This window comes from Podarcis vaucheri (genome assembly GCF_965113315.1).
Source record: "Podarcis vaucheri genome assembly, chromosome: 11".
Classification (NCBI taxonomy): Eukaryota; Metazoa; Chordata; class Lepidosauria; order Squamata; family Lacertidae; genus Podarcis; species Podarcis vaucheri.
In genome coordinates, this window is record NC_138749.1 from 13,988,130 (window position 1) to 14,008,067 (window position 19,938).

The 19,938-nt window shown below is 43.9% G+C and overlaps 1 protein-coding gene across 3 annotated transcripts in view; it reads right to left on the bottom strand.

Annotated features, from left to right (window-relative positions):
- Positions 1–6,426: 6,426 nt before the first annotated feature.
- Positions 6,427–19,938, bottom strand: part of TCF4 (transcription factor 4) — a 345,040-nt gene continuing 331,528 nt past the window's right edge. The window contains exons 17-20 of one of the 3 annotated variants that reach the window (XM_082241941.1): positions 17,422–17,584; positions 13,887–14,116; positions 12,643–12,790; positions 6,427–11,264 (exon numbers count right to left, since the gene is read on the bottom strand). In XM_082241941.1, coding sequence (XP_082098067.1) covers positions 12,654–12,790; positions 13,887–14,116; positions 17,422–17,584 — 530 coding nt within the window. In that variant the 3' untranslated portion in view covers positions 6,427–11,264; positions 12,643–12,653. Of the gene's footprint in view, positions 11,265–12,633; positions 12,791–13,886; positions 14,117–17,421; positions 17,585–19,938 lie in introns of all 3 variants that reach the window. The other 2 variants (XM_082241939.1, XM_082241940.1) reach the window with 2 other exon arrangements.

Consider the following 19,938-nt stretch of genomic DNA (forward strand, 5'->3'; position numbering starts at 1 on the left):
AATGCCTGAGTTTCCCAGCCAAATTGCTTACAGCGCAGAAATGTTGCAGGGATTTCTAGAAACCTTCAGCCAGCCCCTTCAGATGTTTTGTAAAGGCATAGCTTTTTGCCCAGGCTTTCCCTGACCCCTTGGTTTGATTTGTTTTGATAATACCCCTTTACTGGTTTTTATGCTGCACCTCTGTTTTTTTGATACTTATTATTTTTGTTTCCTTTTTTCCGAAAACCACTGAGAAATTTTAAAATATTATGGTAGTTTAGTAAGATGGTAGCATTCTATGCCGGTACCGCTAGGGTGTGTTAAAATTTGGTCCTGTTGTGTCAGAGAAAGTGCAGTTTCCTATGCATGCACTACCATAAGAGGTGAAGCTTCCCAGTAGTCTACTCATTTTGGCAAAGGTGGTTGCAAATCTGAGTATGTCAGGAAGCTCAGTCTGGGATTTCTGCAGATAAGGTACTGGCTCACTTCTCCCTGTGCCTCTCACTAGCCACAAGAAAGACCTATAGACAATTCCAGCTGGGGCATTTTTTTGGAAGTGCAACAGCAGAGATAATCCGGTGTTGAACTTAAGGGTTAATTCTTTTAGTTCTCATGTCAACTAGTCAAGATGGGGATGGGAGGAGGTGCTACTTACTAATCGGCCAGGTGTCATCAGTACACTGATAACACACAGAAATACCTGCCCATAACATTATGTATCAGGAGAAGCTGTGAAAGCTCTAGATCAGTGTTTGCCTACAGTGGTGGGTGGGATGAAGGCCAGCAAACTGTCCTTGAACCTTGAAAAGACAGATGATTTTAGGATGGGTGGCTCCCATGACTGGGAGATAGACAAGTTACCTGTTATGGATGGGCCTGCCCCTCTGAAGGAGCAAGTGCATAGCTTTGAGGTACTCACAGACACATCTTTGTCACAACGGTCCTCTGTGGGACATGGGTGGTGCTGTGGTCTAAACCACTGAGCCTCTTGGGCCTGGAAAGTCGGTGGTTTGAATCCGTGCGACGGGGTGAGCTCCCATTGCTCTGTCCCAGCTCCTGCCAACCTAGCAGTTTGAAAGCACCCCAGTGCGAGTAGATAAATAAGTATCGCTGCAGTGGGAAAGTAAATGGCATTTCCGTGCATTCTGGCTTGCGTCACAGTGCTCCATTGCGCCAGAAGCGGTTTAGTCATGCTGGCCACATGACCCAGAAAGCTGTCTGTGGACAAACGCTGGCTCCCTCGAACTGAAAGCGAGATGAGCGCCGCAACCCCGTGGTCACCTTTGACTGGACTTAACCATCCAGGGGTCCTTTACCCCTCTTACCAGTTTGGTTTGGTTTGCCAGCTATGGCTGTTGCTGGACAAGGATAGCCTGGTCACTCTAGGCCACATGTTGGTAACCTTGAGGCTAGATTACTGCAATGTGCTCCATGCGGGGCTGCCCTTGGGCCTGGTTCAGAAGCCCCAGCTGGTGTAGAACACTGGTGGCAGACTGCTGATTGGGGGCACATGACTGACTTGCGGCACCATGGATAAAACATTTCCTTGTAAGGACCTTGAACCTCACTCGGTCATAAATGGGCAGCTGGTGGAAATGTTTTATCCATGGTGCCGCAAGTCAGTCATGTGCCCCCGATCAGCAGTCTGCCACCAAAGAGGGACGCGGGTGGCGCGGTGGGTTAAACCACAGAGCCTAGGACTTGCCGATCAGAAGGTTGGCGGCTCGAATCCCCGTGACGGGGTGAGCTCCCGTTGCTCGATCCCTGCTCCTGCCAACATAGCAGTTCGAAAGCGTGTCAAAGTGCAAGTAGATAAATAGGTACCACTCCAGCGGGAAGGTAAACGGCGTTTCCATGTTCTGCTCTGGTTTGCCAGAAGCGGCTTAGTCATGCTGGCCACAGGACCGGGAAGCTGTACGCTGGCTCCCTCGGCCAGTAAAGCGAGATGAGTGCCGCAACCCCAGAGTTGGCCACGACTGGACCTAATGGTCAGGGGTCCCTTTACCTTTATATATTTACAAAGCCCTGAATGACAAATAGGCTTTTGCCGCCTTCATCTGGGCCGTGCACCCTCTTCTCTTTCCCTCCCTCTCTCTTACACAAATGCACACTACTCTAGAGACGGCAGATGCAACACACAGCTCACAGGGGCACAGAAATGAACCAGTGTTGCAGCAGCAGCAGAATGAACAGATGACTTGGGTCTGCTTTGTATTTTGGGGAAAGAAAACCTGGCACCCCCACAGGTCTGGAGGACCACTGGTGCTCTACAAAGGGTTGAAATAAGCAACTCTACAGTGCAAGTTAAGGGCTGAGGGAGATGCATTTAGGGGAATTGTCTCCTCCTTCAGTCCCCGCAGGACCAAAGGAAAGGGGCTGTAACTCATTGGTGGAGTATCTGCTTTGCATACCGGAGGGACAGGGTTGATTCCCAGAATCTCTAGGTAGGGCTGGTAAAGACTCCCTACCTGAAACTCTGGAGTTCTGCTGTCAGCCAGTGTTGACAATACTGAGTGAGGTAGATTAATGCTGACTCAGTAGAAGGCAGCTCCTTCTACTTCCTTCGAAATCCCAATGGCATTGAAGGGAAGGCAGCAACGCCAATAACCTCATCCATTGACTATCTGGGAAGTGACTGGGTTTTCATCACCTTGATGGGAGTGAAGCTGCAGCAATAACCTCCTGACAGCAACGTCACTGCTACTTGTTGGGAGGTGGGTGAGGCTGGGGCTGTGTGTGTGCACTGTAAGGAACACAGGACTGACTTCTCCGATGTGTCCATGAAGCCCTGACCTTGCCATTCCCTGTTGGTAAGCAGGCGGTGACGCTGCTACCCGAAGGCTGTTGCCCAGGCTCCAGCCAACCGAGTGAGCCGACCTTGGGCATTTCTTGCTCTGCTGTGGAAGGGAGTTAATAATGATAGGGGGAGAGATACAGTTCTGGGTCAGTTTGGGAAAAGGTGGTTGCATCTCCTCCTTGGCATCTTTAGAGTCAGTCAGGCAAATTTAGTTGTCCTCCATAATGAAACCAGAGGAGGAACAGTCAGTGGACAACCAATTTCATCCAACCACCCTAATCTGTCGTTTACCTCCACTGCACTGTTTAAGGAGGACTGAGCCACTGATGCTCTCACACTTGGTATTGCTTTGCCCCTTTCCTCAGGGGGTCTTATCAAGGTGAAATGGCTTAACTGCCAAACTGTCACTGCCCATGCTTAAGCCCCACCTCTTATAGAAGATGGAAGAGTAGCAACAGGATCCTCTAGACCAGTGTTTCCCAACCTTTTTTGGGCAAAGGCACACTTGTTTGATGAAAAAAATCTCGAGGCACACCACCATTACAGCCCCGTGACGTTAGCGCGCAGCGTCACGCCGGGAGGGACGCACGAAAGTGTAAGTTTCAATTTTTCCCCTCCCCCTTGCCGGGGAACCTCCAAGCTTTGGGGGTGGGGGGGGGGAGGCAGCAAAGCGAGGGACTGAGGGACTCCTCCAACGACAAGGGTTGGGGAAGAAGAGAAAGGGCTATTCCGCTCCAGTCACAGGAGGGGAATATGTACTGGCCCAACTGGTGTGCGGTCTTCGGAAAGCGGGGTGCGGGAAGGAAGCCTAGGCTCGGGGTCCACCGACCTCGGCGGAGAAAGGCAACAACCGGAGCCAATGATGAGCCGGCGCGTGCGTGCAGCGGCTTGCCTCGAGCTCGGGAAGATGCGCGCGGCGATGTTGACGCGGGGCGCGCGAGAGCTTGGGGCGGGGGGGGCGGGAGAGAGAGAGAGAGAAAGAGTTGGCAGCACCAGGCGCTGTTACTTATTGCGCTGCGGACGCTGCCAGCAACTGCGGTGGTTGTGCGGCGGCCGCCGCCGCAGAACGTCCTCGTCAGTCAGCTGAGCTGCCTGGAGGCGTAGGGAGCCGAGGGGCGGGGCTTCCTTTCTGAAGGAGCTGAGGGTGGGGGTCCTCCGGCGCCTTCGGCGAAACAGCACCGGCCCAGAGCGCTTCTAGGAGGCTGCCTTTGTGCACGACGTACAGCCCTCTTTCCCTCCCTCCAGCCCCGTGTCACCTGTGGAAAAGGGGGCTGGATCCAGTGACGCAACTCGGAAAACTGTTAGGGAAGCCAGAGCAGGAAAGTGAGTGGGAGGCGGCGGCGCCGCTTTAACCCACGTTTCCTTTTTGAAAGAGAAACTTAAGTCAGTGTTTCCCAACCTTTTTTGGACTCGCCCGCCTCCCTCCAGGCAACATCTCGCGGCACACCAGGCAACATCTCGCGGCACACTAGTGTGCCGCGGAACACTGGTTGGGAAACACTGCTCTAGACCTGTTCTTCAGAACTCCCTACATTAGCCAGGTGCCCTCAGTATCTTGCTCCAGATGCCTACCTATCAGAATACCTATATTCTGATTTTTACTGATTGCAATGTTTTGCGGATAATTTTGTGCATGTTTCTTAATGGTTTTGTGGATTTCACCTGCTTTATCTACATTATTATGTGCACCACGTAGCTCTTTGAATAAATGGTTTATAAATCTGTTTGAATAACTAAGAGATTCTGCACCTCTTCCATCTTTCTCAGAAAAGTTGGACTTTCTCCAGTCTCAGAAAAGGTGGAAGAGCAAAAGAAAAAACAAAGGAGCCATTTGATTTCCTAATGTTATCATGCGGACCATCTGTAAAAAGTGAGTAAACAAACTGTGGCAATTCTATACTAAACCTTCTGTCTGAAAGAGCCCCATGAGATGAATTGAAGCCACAATGTCCCCATATACAGAGGGTGACTTTCAGAAGAACAGAAAGAGACCAGTGGCCAATCTGGCCCCAGCATCCTGTTCTCACAATGTCCAACCAGATGTCTGTGGGAAGTCCAGAAGCAGGACCTGAATGCAACAGCACTCTCCCTTCTTGAGGTTTCCAGCAACTGGCATTCAGAAGCATGACAATCTCAGACAGTGGAGGTGTGGAACATAGGCATCAGTATTAGCAGCAAATGTGGTGCCAGTGTGGCTGAGCCAGTGTGGTGTAGTGGTTAAGAGCGGTAGTCTCGTAATCTGGGGAACCAGGTTCGCTTCCCCGCTCCTCCACATGCAGCTGCTGGGTGACCTTGGGCCAGTCACACTTCTTTGAAGTCTCTCAGCCCCACTCATCTCACAGAGTGTTTGTTGTGGGGGAGGAAGGGAAAGGAGAATGTTAGCCGCTTTGAGACTCCTTAAAGGGAGTGAAAGGCGGGATATCAAATCCAAACTCCTCCTCCTCTTCTTCAACTGAATATTATTTGTGTAGGACCCCAAGAAGGATCCATCTGACAAACACATCTCCTAATAGTGTACCGCATGTAACATGGGCTTCTGAATTTTGTTTTAACGGTCCTTTTTTGTGATACTAAGAGATTGAGAAAACCTTCTGGACTGATAAAATGCAACAGGGCCAACCAGAATTTATTACTTTCTTTCCCACCCGTTAACAAGATGTTAAATACAACGTTAGCATTTATAATTTACAACTTCAACACACGTTTCATTGGGGGGGGGAGGTAAAAATAAAGGTGACCATCCCTTTTGGCTTTTTAGTACAGCTCAGACTGCAGTCGGAGGGGAGAAATGCTTCTGCCTGGAGACATGGAAATAATCTCATCAATATATGAAAGCTACACGAAGATCTGGATCGACAGAAGCACTATGCCCATTGATTTTTCTTCTAGTCCTTAGCTTTGAATTGGACGGATGGTACCTTCCCCCCTCCCAAGGGCTAGTTCATCACATAGTTCAGTTTATTTTATTTTTTTTGCATACATGTCAGCACCTTCTTGACATTTTCCCCATTGTCCAAAGGTGCATTATATCCTCTCATTATGTACATAACAGTTTTTTTCCCAAGTGAAATACAGGTGCTATATTTACAGAGTAGCTATATACCGATGATCATGAAAGCGATTTTACATTTTATATAGCACCTTCCATTCCAAAAGATATGAAAGAACTTTACAAAGGAGTTAAAACTTACAAACAACTTTCTCCACCAATTGGGATTCAAGCCAACCGTGAGCCAGTCCTCTCCCCAACCCCACCCCTTTTTAAAACAACTATATTACAATGCATAGCCGTATTACAGAAAGGTTTAGGCCAAGACGTGAAGTATATGTGCCTCTGCTAGAGTTATGTCCAGAAAGCAGATTCTTTTATCAGCTACCCAAGTCAGCACATGAAGAGCATGGAGGCCTCTAGAAGAACTCTTTGTGTTCTGAGAAGAAACTCAGATGACCAGAGCTTCAGTTTTTACACATCATCTGGAATGTGGCCGTTCCGAACACACCAAGGGCACCTTTAAACCCCATTTGCATTTTGAGGGTTGTGTCTGGGACGAAAACGCCACCTAACCAGGTCAGCCAAAAGCAGCGCTTCCTGTGACACCTACAGAAATGGGACAATGCAAAATGAAATGAAACGAAAGTGTCAGAAGCAGTTTATAAAAATGGCACATTTATTGCTACAGAACGGTCATGTACATGACGGCATCGGATAACTACAGATGGGAAACAGGTAATGGCCTACGGCAAGCTGTGTTTGTTTGCTTTTTTTTCTCTCTCTTCTCGAAGGAACTCCAGCACACAACCTGTTTGGACACTTCTACAAATCAGAAAGTACACCAAAAACATGGAGGGGAAATTGAGGCACTCAGCCACACGTTGAAAACAAAGTGTAACTGTATTAACTTTTTTTCTCTCCTTTTTTGTCCCTTTTGTAACTTTCACCTCCCCCCCCCTTTCCTTTTTTGAACTGTTGCAGCTACTACAGGTTCGGTCGCAAAAAAAATTCCTGCCCCCCCCGCGACCTACAACTAAAAAAGAAAAAGAAAAAGAAGCTACCATACAATTTCATCTTAGTAACACATGGTAAAATAACATCTTTTAAATAGTAAAATAAAGTAACAAACTTTTACTCAGAATGATTCAAAAAATCTATAAAGAAGAAATATTCAGAATCTGACGATTCCCCCCCCCCGCCCCTTGCAATATTCATGGTATAAAAGGATTGCTCCTGTGAAAAATAAGCCAAATATATTTTTATTTTTTAAATTTAGGGTTTTTCTTTTATCCTACTAGGGTGTACTACAGTTCTATTTTATAGCAAAAAGGTCACTAGACAAACGAAGCTTTGTAACAAAAAGCCAGGCACTGATACATGGTAAATCTCTGCTTTTTTTCTTCTTCTCTTATCTTCACTTAGTTGCATCACAAGTAACAAGAATGAAAAAGGCCACAGGTCATATATTTTCACCATTACATAAGTCTATAATACTTGAAATGAGTATGCTCAAACCAGCACTGCACAAAGGTGAGTCAATTTCAAGTCCCAAGAGAAAGAATATGTTGTTTTGGAAAAAAAAGAAAGAGAAACAAAACAAGCTTAAAAGTTCTTGGTGCCCCATTGTGCTGGAATTTATCTTATTCCATCTTTAAGATCCCTCCGCCCTACCCCACTTCAAGTGAGTCAGTGGGCCAAGTTTAATTTATTTGTGCTTTTTCTTCTCCCCTGATGAATTCTCTTCATTCCTGGCAATGTACTGTATTGTTCGCTCTCCCCCTCCCCCTGGCACAGATTGAAGCGTGCCTATCAGAATAGAAAGATGAAATTTGCAAATTCCACCCCGTTCCACCCACGCACCCCCCCAACCTCCCACCCCCCGCCAAAGGAAATTAACAAACGAAACAAATCGGAAGACTGCATCGGTACAAGTTGCATCACTGGTTGAACTGACAAGTTGTCTGTATACACATTAGTGTTCCTTGCAGCTACACGAAAGACAAATGTGAAAAGGAGAAAGGAAAAAGAAGCCATAGATGAACAGATTTCCCTAACCAGCATATTCATAAATTACTTGAATGTGGAGGTGGATCACCCACTAAAATATCTGATGGGTTTTTGAGTACTGTTGGTTACAACACATAGCCCTCCTTGAATGGTTAAAAGCCAAGCCACCACCAGGTCGACTATCAAGTGACAGCTTCCTCTGAGGACACCTGTTTGAAAAGACAGGAGCAAGGGGAAGGCCTCAGAGGTTTGTGGTGTCTTGTCTCTTACGGCCAGACCCTAAATTAATGCATGCACGCAGCAAAAAAATAAGAAAATCCAAATGGGGGGAGGTTGGGTGTGTGAGACAAAGGACAGTGTGGCTGAATAATTTTCAAGTTTACATTCCATTATGGAACAGGAAACCATCTCAAAAGCCATACGGATAAGATTACCATTTGATACATCACTAACCTTTCTCCTGGTTCTATGTAGATCATCAACAGTTTAGAAGCATGCTCTGTGCATAAGTGCACATTGAAAGAAAGGTAATTTTTTTCAAAATAAAAAAAAACCATCCTCCTATCACTTGGGTTGTGATTTTGACAGAATAAAGTGATATTGACTCTGCATGTTTAAGGTGTGACATAACTGCTAGGTGATGATATTATTATTATTATTATTATTATTATTATTATTATTATTTACTGGTATTCTGCTTGGAAGGCTTAAATGGAGAAAAAGGTTTTATTTACTTTCTCCCATCCTGCCCCTCGATAGCCTCATTTCAGACTGCAGTTATCTTTTAATTTAGGTGGGCAACACTCAGTGGTCTTATAGACTGAATGGGATGGTTAAAATCTTGACGCTATTGAAGTAAGTAAATGGAAAAAACTGTCCATGGAGATGGTTTATAACAAAAAATCCCCCTCAAACTGTTCATTTTCATATAAAAAACCCTTTAATGACAAGCAATTTTAATATCCTTTAAAGGAATCCTTCAGTCTGTCCAGAATACTAGTACTTAAAAGAATTAGGATTACCCATTCACCTGCATAAATGCTATTAAAAGTATGGCATTTGTACTGAAACATTCTGAGCTAAACTAATATGGTTTTTGCTCTGTCAGGATGGTTTCAATCCACCTCCACATTTGAGAAACTTACTGACAAATAAAAGCATTTAAAGTTTTACTGCTACTGAACATATTTACAATTTTCAACACACGCACACGCACACACACAGCTAATCAAAATGTTTATGGATATGTAGAAGGTGGTTCACATGGTAAACTATCATATTTGTTCTTTATGTTTTTCAGAAACATAAAATTCAGATTCTCGTATCTCACTACTCCATGAGATTTTGTTTCAACCACACAGTTTTTTTTAAAAAAACACAAAAAACTGATACAATGTATTAAAACACATAATAACAAGAGTCTACATGTAAAAATATAACTTTTACATACACAATTTCAAAATAATGATACGTTTGCCATTTTGTTGCATAAAATTTACAAATGTATTTTCCCCCCATTACTATGTAACTGGCAAAACAGGAGAACAGATGGAACGTCTAGACCGTTTTCAATGGACTTATGGCGTTTACTCAGTGCTGATAGGTGGAAAATCTACTTGAACAGGGAGATTTCATTTAAAAAGTTTGTGTGGCTATTTAAAAAAAAAAAACAAAAACAAAAAACCAGAAGCTGGAACAGGAGACAAAGGGATGCTGACGAAGACAATTTGGGAGCACTATTTGTTAATTGTTCTATACCGTATACCAAAGTCAATCTTTAGAAGATTCGCTATGGATACTAGTCTCTTCTGTGCCCAAAGCTAGTTGTTGGATCAGTTGCTGTGCCATAGGTTTGATCTATGCTACAATTATATATATATATTTATATGTTAAGTAAAAACTTGGTTCATACTGGCCAGAGAAATACTGCTCTACTTCCCCCTCCTCAACAAAGTGCAACTTGATGCTTTAGAACGGGTAAGGCTTGTTCTAAACGCTGCATTACAAGTGGATATTGGCATTATTTTCATAAATGAAGGAGGAGGCAGCAAATGGTCGACCTTTCATTAATCCACTTCTTTTCCTTTAAAAAAAAATGGTGTGTGTTTTTCCCCTTAAAAAAACCCCACAAAAATCTTTCATACAACTAGCAACACCCCCCCTTTGTAATCCCCTCCCCCCCCGCCCAAATCTGACCATGTATTCTGAAACGCCTTGCTGCAAAATTGTATTCAGGCTACACACATTAGGTTAACACTTCTACTGGTTCGTTAAAATCACAGCCAACTTTGATTTGTGTTATGTTTTCGATGATATAAACATTGGAAGGCACAGTGGTAACATTGTAGCATTCTAACCTTGTACCTCTGAAAATTCCAGAAATAGTGTCTAATGAGAGAGAAAGAGAGAGAGAGCGCAACATCTACAATTCGGACAAAAAACAAAAACGAAATCAGCCCACAACTGTTTGGACCAAGCCTCCGCAAATGCTGCCTTGCAGTTCAGCCGCATGTGATGCGACTTGCCAAGTCCTGTATTCTCCCCAAAAGACTGAAGGAACAACTCTCTACTTATTTTACGAATGATAAGTAACATCAGGGCCAGCGTTTCGTCCTGAACTGCCCCCTCCAGCAACAGAGTTGGCGCTACAGGCTACAACAAAAGGGGGGGGACCCAAATGGGGGAGTGGGAGAGAAATAAGACCAAAAAAAAAAATCAAAAATCAATATTTACAGTAAAATCTTTTTTTAAAAAAGTTAATCAGTACTTTTTTTTTTTACAGGAGCAAAAAAGTTTGAAACAAATGAACAAAAGCTTACCATATTCACTAATTTTAATATATATTTATATATATATATTTATATATGTGTGTGTGTGTGTCATAGGTCTATAAGATCCATCTGTTCCTCCTACCCTAAGGAATGGCTAATGTCATCACTTCAGTTTTCATTAGGTCGTTTGCTGGTTTTGTAAATATGTGGGTAGCAAAAGCTTCCCTTTTTAATATCCAGTAAGTATAAACACTAGCTGACTAGTACACCAATGAAAACGTTCATTTTTTTTTCTTCAGAAGTACACTTTTCATTATTGCAAGTTTACAATTTTTAAATTAAATATTTTTTTTTCAGACTTACAAATTAATTATATTTTTTTTTCCAAAAGAAGTTTAGGCACAAATGCATTGTCCCACAGTGTGGAGAAGATTGCCAATTCAGTCTCTTGGCTGTGCATTTACAGCTCCTAACATACTGCTTGAAACATTCTGAATGATATGTTGAAAAAAGACGTCCCTCAAGTTGCACTTTTCTTTTTGTGTTTGTTTCGAAATCGGGAATGCTGAAATCTCTTGCGTCTGTGATTCGTAACTACTCAGACTTGTCTTATTATATTACAAAAAAGGGGGTTAAGTGTTTATGTGGGTTTAAGATAATACAGCTGTTAAGGAAGTGGTCTCTGGTTTACGTAAAGAAAATGTGGCAACTTGGACCTGCAAAAGAAGTGAAAAAGATTTAGGTCAATTCTTGCTCTTATTCTTAATTTTCCATACAATATACATTTTTAAAGTGCATTTTAACATACTTTACAAGCCATTTCTCAGTAAACCTTACCGTACTATTGGGATGTAGATTTTTTTATTCCCATTTTAGAGATATGGAAAAATGGCACACTCGAATGATGGCGGCCTCGCTCTCTAAGGTCCAATAAAAATCTGCCCCCATCCCAGAAACTCTGAGGCAAGAAAAGGAGGCCAGCTGTGGAGGCAGAGTAGCATAGCTCAAAGACCACCTCCTTTCCTGGTTGGCTCTGCTTTCACCCTTTAGCTTGGCACCTGCCTGTACATCCAGCATAAAGGCTGGGGTTGACTGGTTGATGGCCTTGGGTAGAATTTTCTTTACCCTGCTGGCTTAAGCTGGTCAAGTGACTGCTGTTCTACTTAACCCACATGCCAAAGATGCACAGGACAAGTCGACAGGTGCAGTGCTGGTTTAAGGGGCGTTAAACAAAAATTAACCACCTGGTGCCATCTTTTAAGAAGAAGGGAGACTTCCTCAGACCTGCCCTCTTCAAGGAGGCAAGGCTAGAGGGGATAGGGGGCAAGAACAGAGCCTCCAGTTTGGGTTTGCCTGGCTCACCCACATAAAGCTGCAGAAGGTGGGGGGTTGCTGCCATCAGGCCACAGCAGTGTGAGGCCCATGGCAGGCCATGAGTAGATTAAGGACTAACCAACAGTTAGTCCTCACCTGAGCCGGGTGAGCTTACCTAGAAATGGCAACGCATAAGGAGGAAAGCCCCTTTAACTCTCTCAAGATAAGATACCAGCACCGAAGGAAGTTATTCATGCTACCCGTCAAAATCCCCAAATACACATCTCGTGTTTTTATTCTAGGGGAACAGTGCAATGGCGCTGCTCAGGGGGCATTAAATACCTACCGAGTTGCAGAGAGATTAATGTGTGTGAAGAGCTAAAAAAGTGGTTCAAATAATAAAACTGACAGTGTGCTCTATGGAAACATTTTAATCAATAAAATCAAAATGGGGAAATATATATATATTACGGGGCCAATAGCAGGAACCAAGTGAATGTTTGGGAACATGGATGCCTATGCTTGGATGTGTTTCTGACTTCCGATGGAAGCCGCCCAAGGCTATCGCCTGCCTGATCTCAACCAGGAGGTCATTCTACAGGGCAGGGGCAACTACTGATAAGGCCCTTCTTTACACTACAGGCAGATGTACGTTGTGGGATGGCCAGCAGGGAGTCCCCAGCAGATTGCAGTCACCTGTCTGCCTGTCTGGAAGAAGGTAAGCCTTTCAGCTATCCCGGTACTGAGCTAGTTGAGGGTACGCTGCAATAAACAAACTTGCCTTTTTTGTTTTTTACATCTGTCCCATATGATTAGATGTGTCTCCCATCCCAGGGTGGGGTCCTGCCAAAGAAAGGGGAGGGGGGTCCGAAGATACTTTCTCTTCTTCCCTTCTTTTCAGACATGCTGCTTTAGGATTCAGATTCCTTTCTGCAGAACCAAAGCAAATGGGCATTAAGAATGTTAGCATCTGAACATGGTACCAGCTTACAATCCCACAGCAATGCCTTCCCCTCCTTTTCACTCTCAGTTTCTCATGAATCTCCATTAGAATAACAAAGGGCAAGCATTTCTATGGCTCTGAATTTTGTATCTGTGGATATTTTATATTTAAAGCCTGCCATTCCCTGCTCCGTCCAAAATCCTTAATAATCTGAGCATGTAAGCATCTAGGAAACAGAATTACCTGCAAGTTCAGTACCAGATCCCTGAGGACACAGGTGCGGCACCTCCAGCCCCACAGCTCAAGTGCACCCCAAGAAAGGGCCCAAATTTAGCCCACAAAGCCATTCCTCACAAACCACACCTGTCTGCCCCACATCTGACATCAAGTGTGATGTCAGGTATGGAGAAAGTAACTGCGAGTCTACAAAGGAAAAACCAGGAGCTTAAAGTGAGGTCTGGATTTTTCTTATGATGGAGCAAGGAGCACTCCCATTGCCCATCAGCTGATAATAACACGCCTTGTTCCAATAGCTCTCAGTACATTTCCATGCACAGTTCAAAGTGTTGGTGCTGACCCTTAAAGCCTTAAATGGCCTCGGCCCAGGATACCTGAAGAAGCATCTCCACCCCCATCATTCTGCCCGGACACTGAGGTCCAGCTCCGAGGGCCTTCTGGTGGTTCCCTCACTGCGAGAAGTGAGGTTACAGGGAACCAGGCAGAGGGCCTTCTTGGTGGTGGCACCCACCCTGTGGAATACACTCCCCATTAGTTGTCAAGGAAATAAACAAGTATTTGACTTTTAGAAGTTTTTAATGTTTGATGTTTTACTGTGTGTAAAATATTCTGTTGGGAGCCACCCAGAGTGGCTGGGGCAGCCCAGTCAGATGGGCAGCATTTAAATAAGAAAATTACTATTATTATTATTATTATTATTATTATTATTATTATTATTATTATAGCATGAAGTGGATTGCATTGAAACTGCTGCTAAAACAGAGGGATAAAGCTGCTTTTTAGCAGTGGCTTCAATTAAAACTTCGACAATTAAAACAGGACCTGTTGGCCAGGCATCTAACTGACCTCTGACTTGCTGCTCTAAGCTGAGGATCACAGCTACAGCTTGATGCAAGATCAGAAGTTTGGTCTGGGGCTTGTCGCTCTTCAGGTGAAGCTGCACCATCCGGCCCAGCTCCTTGAAAGCCTCGTTGATGTCTCGGACGCGGAGGCGCTCACGGGCGTTGTTGGCCATTCTCCTTTCTTTCTCACGCTCCGCCTTTTGCTCCGGTGTAAGATCTTCATCATCGTTATTGCTGGGAGGCAAACAGAACACAGTATTTTCTAATGGTGTAGAAAATGCAGGTGTTCTACAAGAGTTCACACTATGCTCATGTCACAGAATGATCTTTGCTAGAAGGGGATGCAGGAATGCAGCAGTTTTGGGGCACACTGTTTAGCCTGTAAAATTGTAACTTCACCTGTGATGGTAATGCAGAAGGCTGAAAGCAACACGACAGGTTAATGCTTTAATAGTACACTGGTTTGGTTTTTAGAGTCTGCACAGCATAGAGATTTTGGAAACATTAAGAGGATCAAAAACACTTTTAAATAAAGCTAAATAAATATATCACACTTGTTGTTTAAACTCCAGAGTCCACACATACAAATACCTCTTTTTAAGATCTGGGAAGCAAGTTTCTTGGATTGCATGCAATTCACTGAGAGTTTCTCTTGCACAAGCCAAAAGCCCCACTGCAATGAAATTAATTTCCATGGGTTGCACCTAAAGCAGCGCTGAGTGAATGTTCCATCAGTGCAAGGATTTGTGCTTGTGCAAAATCCCCAAACCTTTTCCAGGGATTCCCCCACACAGCAGGGGATGGAAGTCCATTGTGGAAGCAGAAATCCTTTCACTGACAAAACACAGTAGCTGAATATTGGCCAAAGTGGCTTGTCCAGGACAAATTCCCATGCTCAGCAAGGACAAAAAGATAAGAAACATACATCTGCATTTTAAAAAACCTGCATTGTGGCATCAGCTACATTCAAGAAAACAATATGTAGATTATGCTGTGTTAAACCAAAATTAAGATAACCCTTTGTCCTTTGTTATAGTTTATGCTTTTGGCTGGGCTTTCTGTGCTCAACACATTTTGGTCCTTTAAGGCTTATTTTCTGTGTAGGTTTATTATGGGTTATTGCTGAAAAGTTGATCTAGTCTGCAGCTGACCTGTGTTGCCTACAATGAAATAAGTCAGGAACCTGTCTTGACACCCCTCAAAGAAATGCTTTGTGATTTAAATAAGGTGCCACTCTGAGGAAGACAGATGCCAAGTTAACTCTGTACTTGGCTAGGACGGCTGCATTATGGAGTTTCATTCTATAATCTATACTGAGGAATATAAATTGCAGTAGCAGCAGCAGTTGTTGTCAAAATGGTGGTGGTGATAACTGAATGGTTCTCCGCTTCTTCCTCTGCCACATTTGTCATTCTGGTGGCAATCAGAAATGACACTCACAGGGGAGACTGTTTCATATATGGGGGTGAATTTTCTGCTCTGCACATTCTATGCAGCATGAGCATACTGCAATTATGTTGCTTTATTAAGAGTGTGCAGCTGTATATTTCTCCATGAGGATTATTAAAATAGTTTTAAGGGTGGTCTATGAGGGTGAAAAAATAAAGTGATTTTGAAAAGACCCGGAAGGGGGGCATTTTATTCCGCAATGCTGTTTATGATCCTCACCCCTGGATCAACTGACCTGTGTGGAGAGTTGTTCAGCTACATAAGCACTGAACCACACGCACCCCATGGTGGGCATGGGTCGAGTGTGTGAGGGACCTTGGCAGGTTGGCTATGGAGCAAGGGCCTTAGGTTGCCTATTGACCTGGACTCTGCAGTCATCATCTAAGACCCTTCTTTGTGTCTCCTCCATGAGATGTCTGGAGGGCGGCAACACGAGAATGGGCCTTTTCTGCAGCGTCTGTGGATTCCCTCCCCAGGGAGGTTCATCTGGCGCCTTCAATATACATCTTTAGATGACAGGAAAAAACATTCTTTTTTCAACCAGGCCTTGAGCTGGTTGGTATTCTATGGCCTTTTAAATGTGTTTGTCGGAGAGGGGTTTTAACTATTTATTTTGTGCTTCTTATCCTGTGCTTTTATCTTGTGAACTGCCCTGAGATCTTTGGATGAAGGGAGTGAAAAATTTAATAAATCAAAAAAGTTGCCTCTGTAGGAGATTAGCTAGTTCTCCTGGTTATAGATGTTCTCCACAACCCTAAGCAGAATAGTCTTAAATCCTTCTCGTGTCTCTGGTTGTATGTGAGCTACGTCATTCCTTGCACATAAGCACACCATGCCAAAGCCAGTTGAGTTTTCCTTATGGGTTGTCATCTTGATCTGATGATGACTCAGGTGTTCACGTTGCTGAAGGCAGTGCCCAGGCTGAAGGGAGCCTGTCAAGGCTATTTCACTAGCAAGCAAGTTACATCACACCTGTATCATTGGCTCTGACTGGCCAGGAAATTCTTCCAGTCACTGGCCCACTGAAAGAATGGAAGGGGCAGAGAAGTCATGGGAAATGCTGAAGCAGCATAGAGTCTGCTGGCTAAATGTGGCTATGCATCTAATCCATATGCTCCTTGCTTCCAGCCTTTATTTTTATGAAATACCGTATCATACTTCCTGTCCAGTGCCAATGACTGATGACTTCTCTACCTTGATCTCATTCTTTCTTGTCTGCCAGCAGTCTGGATTTCCTATCAGTTGTAACTCTCCTTTACACGGAGCGTAAGTTTTTGTTTTGTTTTTAAAACCGTAAGTTTCTACATTCTATTTAATGCTGACTCCAAACTCCATATTCTCCCACATTTGCAAGGGCAGAAGAAAAAGGGCCGGCCAGCTTGCTCATCTGCCTCTCGATTATGTCAGTGAAAAAGTCTTGATGATAAAACCGGAGGACAGGTTTTCACTAATGCTCTGCAACGATTTCTTGTGCGGAACATGAAGAACAGATTGAGGGCCAGTGGCAATCCACGCGAAATCATGCAAGTTAGGGGCCACTGATGCTTTGTGAGCGAGAAATGCTGGTCTGTGTGAGGACCAGGCCATTCTCGGGATCAAGATGTGATGAAACCACTCAGCGCCATGCAAAAAGCTCAACAAAGGGTCTCAGATGGTACAAACAGGCTTAGCTTTGTTTATCCCAATGAAGCTACTACACTGATATATATATCCGTTCATAGTTACACACATAAAAAGGCAGAAGGAAAACAAGTATTCCGCTGGGTATAAAATGTTATACAAATGGCATCTGTTTTAAGACATATTCGTTTTCAAGCAAGTTATCTCTGAATTTGATTACACACATACACCTCTTTCTCTCTCTCAATGTAAATTTTGTTTTTGTCCAATTCCATGGCCTAGACGAAACTTCCGGCCCTTCCAGTGTACACGCATCCGAACAGATACTCCAAGTACTACCAAAAAGGGCCATCGGCTTCCTGTTACCTTTTGTCTGACAGGAAGAAACTCCAGAGTTTCTCCTTGTCCCGTTCACTTCATCAAAATCCAATAAAGGAATTAAATGAAGCGACACTATTATATACTGTTACCTAGATCTTGACCTAGTAATTGATTTGATATCCTTCTTGTCGTCGTCTAACTTCTTGTCCTCAGAAGATTTTGCGTCCTGAAGGTTTTCGTCTCCCTCGTCATCAGATTTGATTTCGGAGCTCCCTGAAGATACGCTTTGTCCTTGAAGGCCAGTTGGCATGCCTAGGTGGGACAAACAAGCAGACACACATTTCCTGGTAATATAACTTAAGCAAAGGTATTAAGGAATTTGTATGCACATTCCTCAGAAGTGCAGCTATTGCTGTACTGTCTTTCCTTAACTGCAGAATTTCTTTTCACAAAGGGGGATTTTAAGGAAATAGTGGTTAAAACCGGTTCCCCAGCTCCGATTTTGTGGCTCTGGTCTATTCTGATCTGCGCTGGAAGCGTCAACAATTTCAATGCCTACAGATCACCAGATTTAACTGGTGGTTAGAAACCATAATTGTGATCAAGCACACACATATCTACAATCAAGGGCAAGCAAAGATACTAGGCGATGAGACAACAAGAAAATCTTTCAATAGCATTTTCTGAAGGAGAATAAATTTAGGACTATCTAATTTTCTGAAGGGGTATTCTTAATTTATTTGGCTGCAAGCAGTCCTTCTCTACTGCACGGAAGTAAGTTTGGGGGGGGGGCTGGGGGGTTGGAGAAAGGCCAGCTATTGACAAGACCAGATAACACAGGGGAATAAATTGTTGATAAGAAAGCCTATTCCTTAATACACAAGGTACTCACTAGGCAAGTCACCAAATCCAATCCCCTGCAACGCAGGAAACTTTTGCCCAATGTGGAGATCGAGCCCACAACCCTGAGATTAAAAGTTTCATTGAATATCTTCTGGATTGACGGTATTCCACTCCAAGAAAGAAACAGAGACTCTGTTTTGGTCCCAATCTCCTATTCATGTACCATAAATTCCATCTTATTTGGGTCTATATAAGTCATGATGCTACCCTTCATCATTTCATTGGCTATGGACCCCAAACTGGTGTCTTAACAAATCTTTTAATTTTTTGCAGAGCCCCTTAAAACTGACTGCTCCTCATATTTTATAATCCTGACTTGCCGATTCATCTCTGTACTGCTCCTGATTTCCCTCTCAAATTTAGGTGCTACCTAGCTTGAGTAATGCCAATCCCCATGTGCTGATTTTTCCTCCTTAGTCTTCCAAATTCAGTTATTCAGTTCCCCATTCATGCTCCCATCCTGTTTTCTTTAATGTGTGTATTCAGATATACTAGAATATTTTTTGCAATCCCCACTGGAATAATTTTCCAGTCCCCCGGTTGATGATCTGGCTTCCCCTTTCTAATTTAAAGAGGTACGTTCAACAATGAGCAATGCCTGTACCCCTGAGTATCCGCATTGTAAAATTATTTTATACCAGTGGCTATGAATAATGCTCAGTTTAACTTATAAGATAGCAGAGCCTGATGTTCAAGTGATTTCAATCAATAATTTGAGGGGGGGTAGGGGGGACCTCAGGGTCTCACATTTCCTTGAAAAAAAACACACCCTACGTTTGCCTCTGTAAATAAAGTTTCTCATTCTCCATCTTCTCCCCCACCCAAGTGTATGGTGTGGTAGAATGAGCCCTTGTGGTTAGCTGTGGGGTGATGCAACTCTCCATGGCAGTCCCCACCACTGGATGAATTAGCCCAGCAAAAGGGACAACAAGAGTGGACCAGAAAGGAGACTGTTTCTATTTTGCCTGCTTCGGGTGAATAGGAGCCCAAACATGGGACATAATCACTTTCAGTTTACCAGCGATGAAGCTGAGCACAACATAAGGGCTTTGCCTGCCCATCAATCACTGACCCTTACGTCTGCTACAAACCTATACTGAGCTCACTAAGGTCCCATCCAAATACAACATCTGATGATTCCGAGGATAAACATATGCTGTTATAATGTTCAGGTATAATGGATTCTCCTTAAAACACTATATAAATTTATACTGTATTCTGACCCCTGGGCTTCAAATCAGTTATATGGACATTTGCTGTTTTGCATAAACAGGAAGGAGGAGGCTCCACTGGAGACTGGATACATATTACAGTCCACCCACCCCCGAGACATGACAGTATTATGGAAACATTGTTACTCATGATGTATACACTCATTTTTATTTTATTAATCCTAAATTCATTGCAGTCTTGCGCTTCAGAAACATGCAAAGCCAACCAAACCGAGGCAGAAGAAATCTATGTGTACATAACGAGCAGTAATGGTTCATTGTGTTCCCTCTAATAATTGTTGTTGTTGGCAGCTGTCTGTCTCAAGAGACAATGGAGTGCGCCCCCGGGGGTGAAGTCAGCCCGCTGTGTTAGCAGCACCGAAGTGACATCTTGGGGAGCAAGCCTGGGCAGTGTGTATGGAAGTCCAGGGCTGCCCAGAGGACAAGACCCCGCTCTTGGCCTTGGTCAGAAGGAAAGCAGAACAGCATTTAGTAGGAATCTGCCTTATACCCAGGTCCTTCTAGCTCACTCTGTCTGCTACAGCTCTCTAG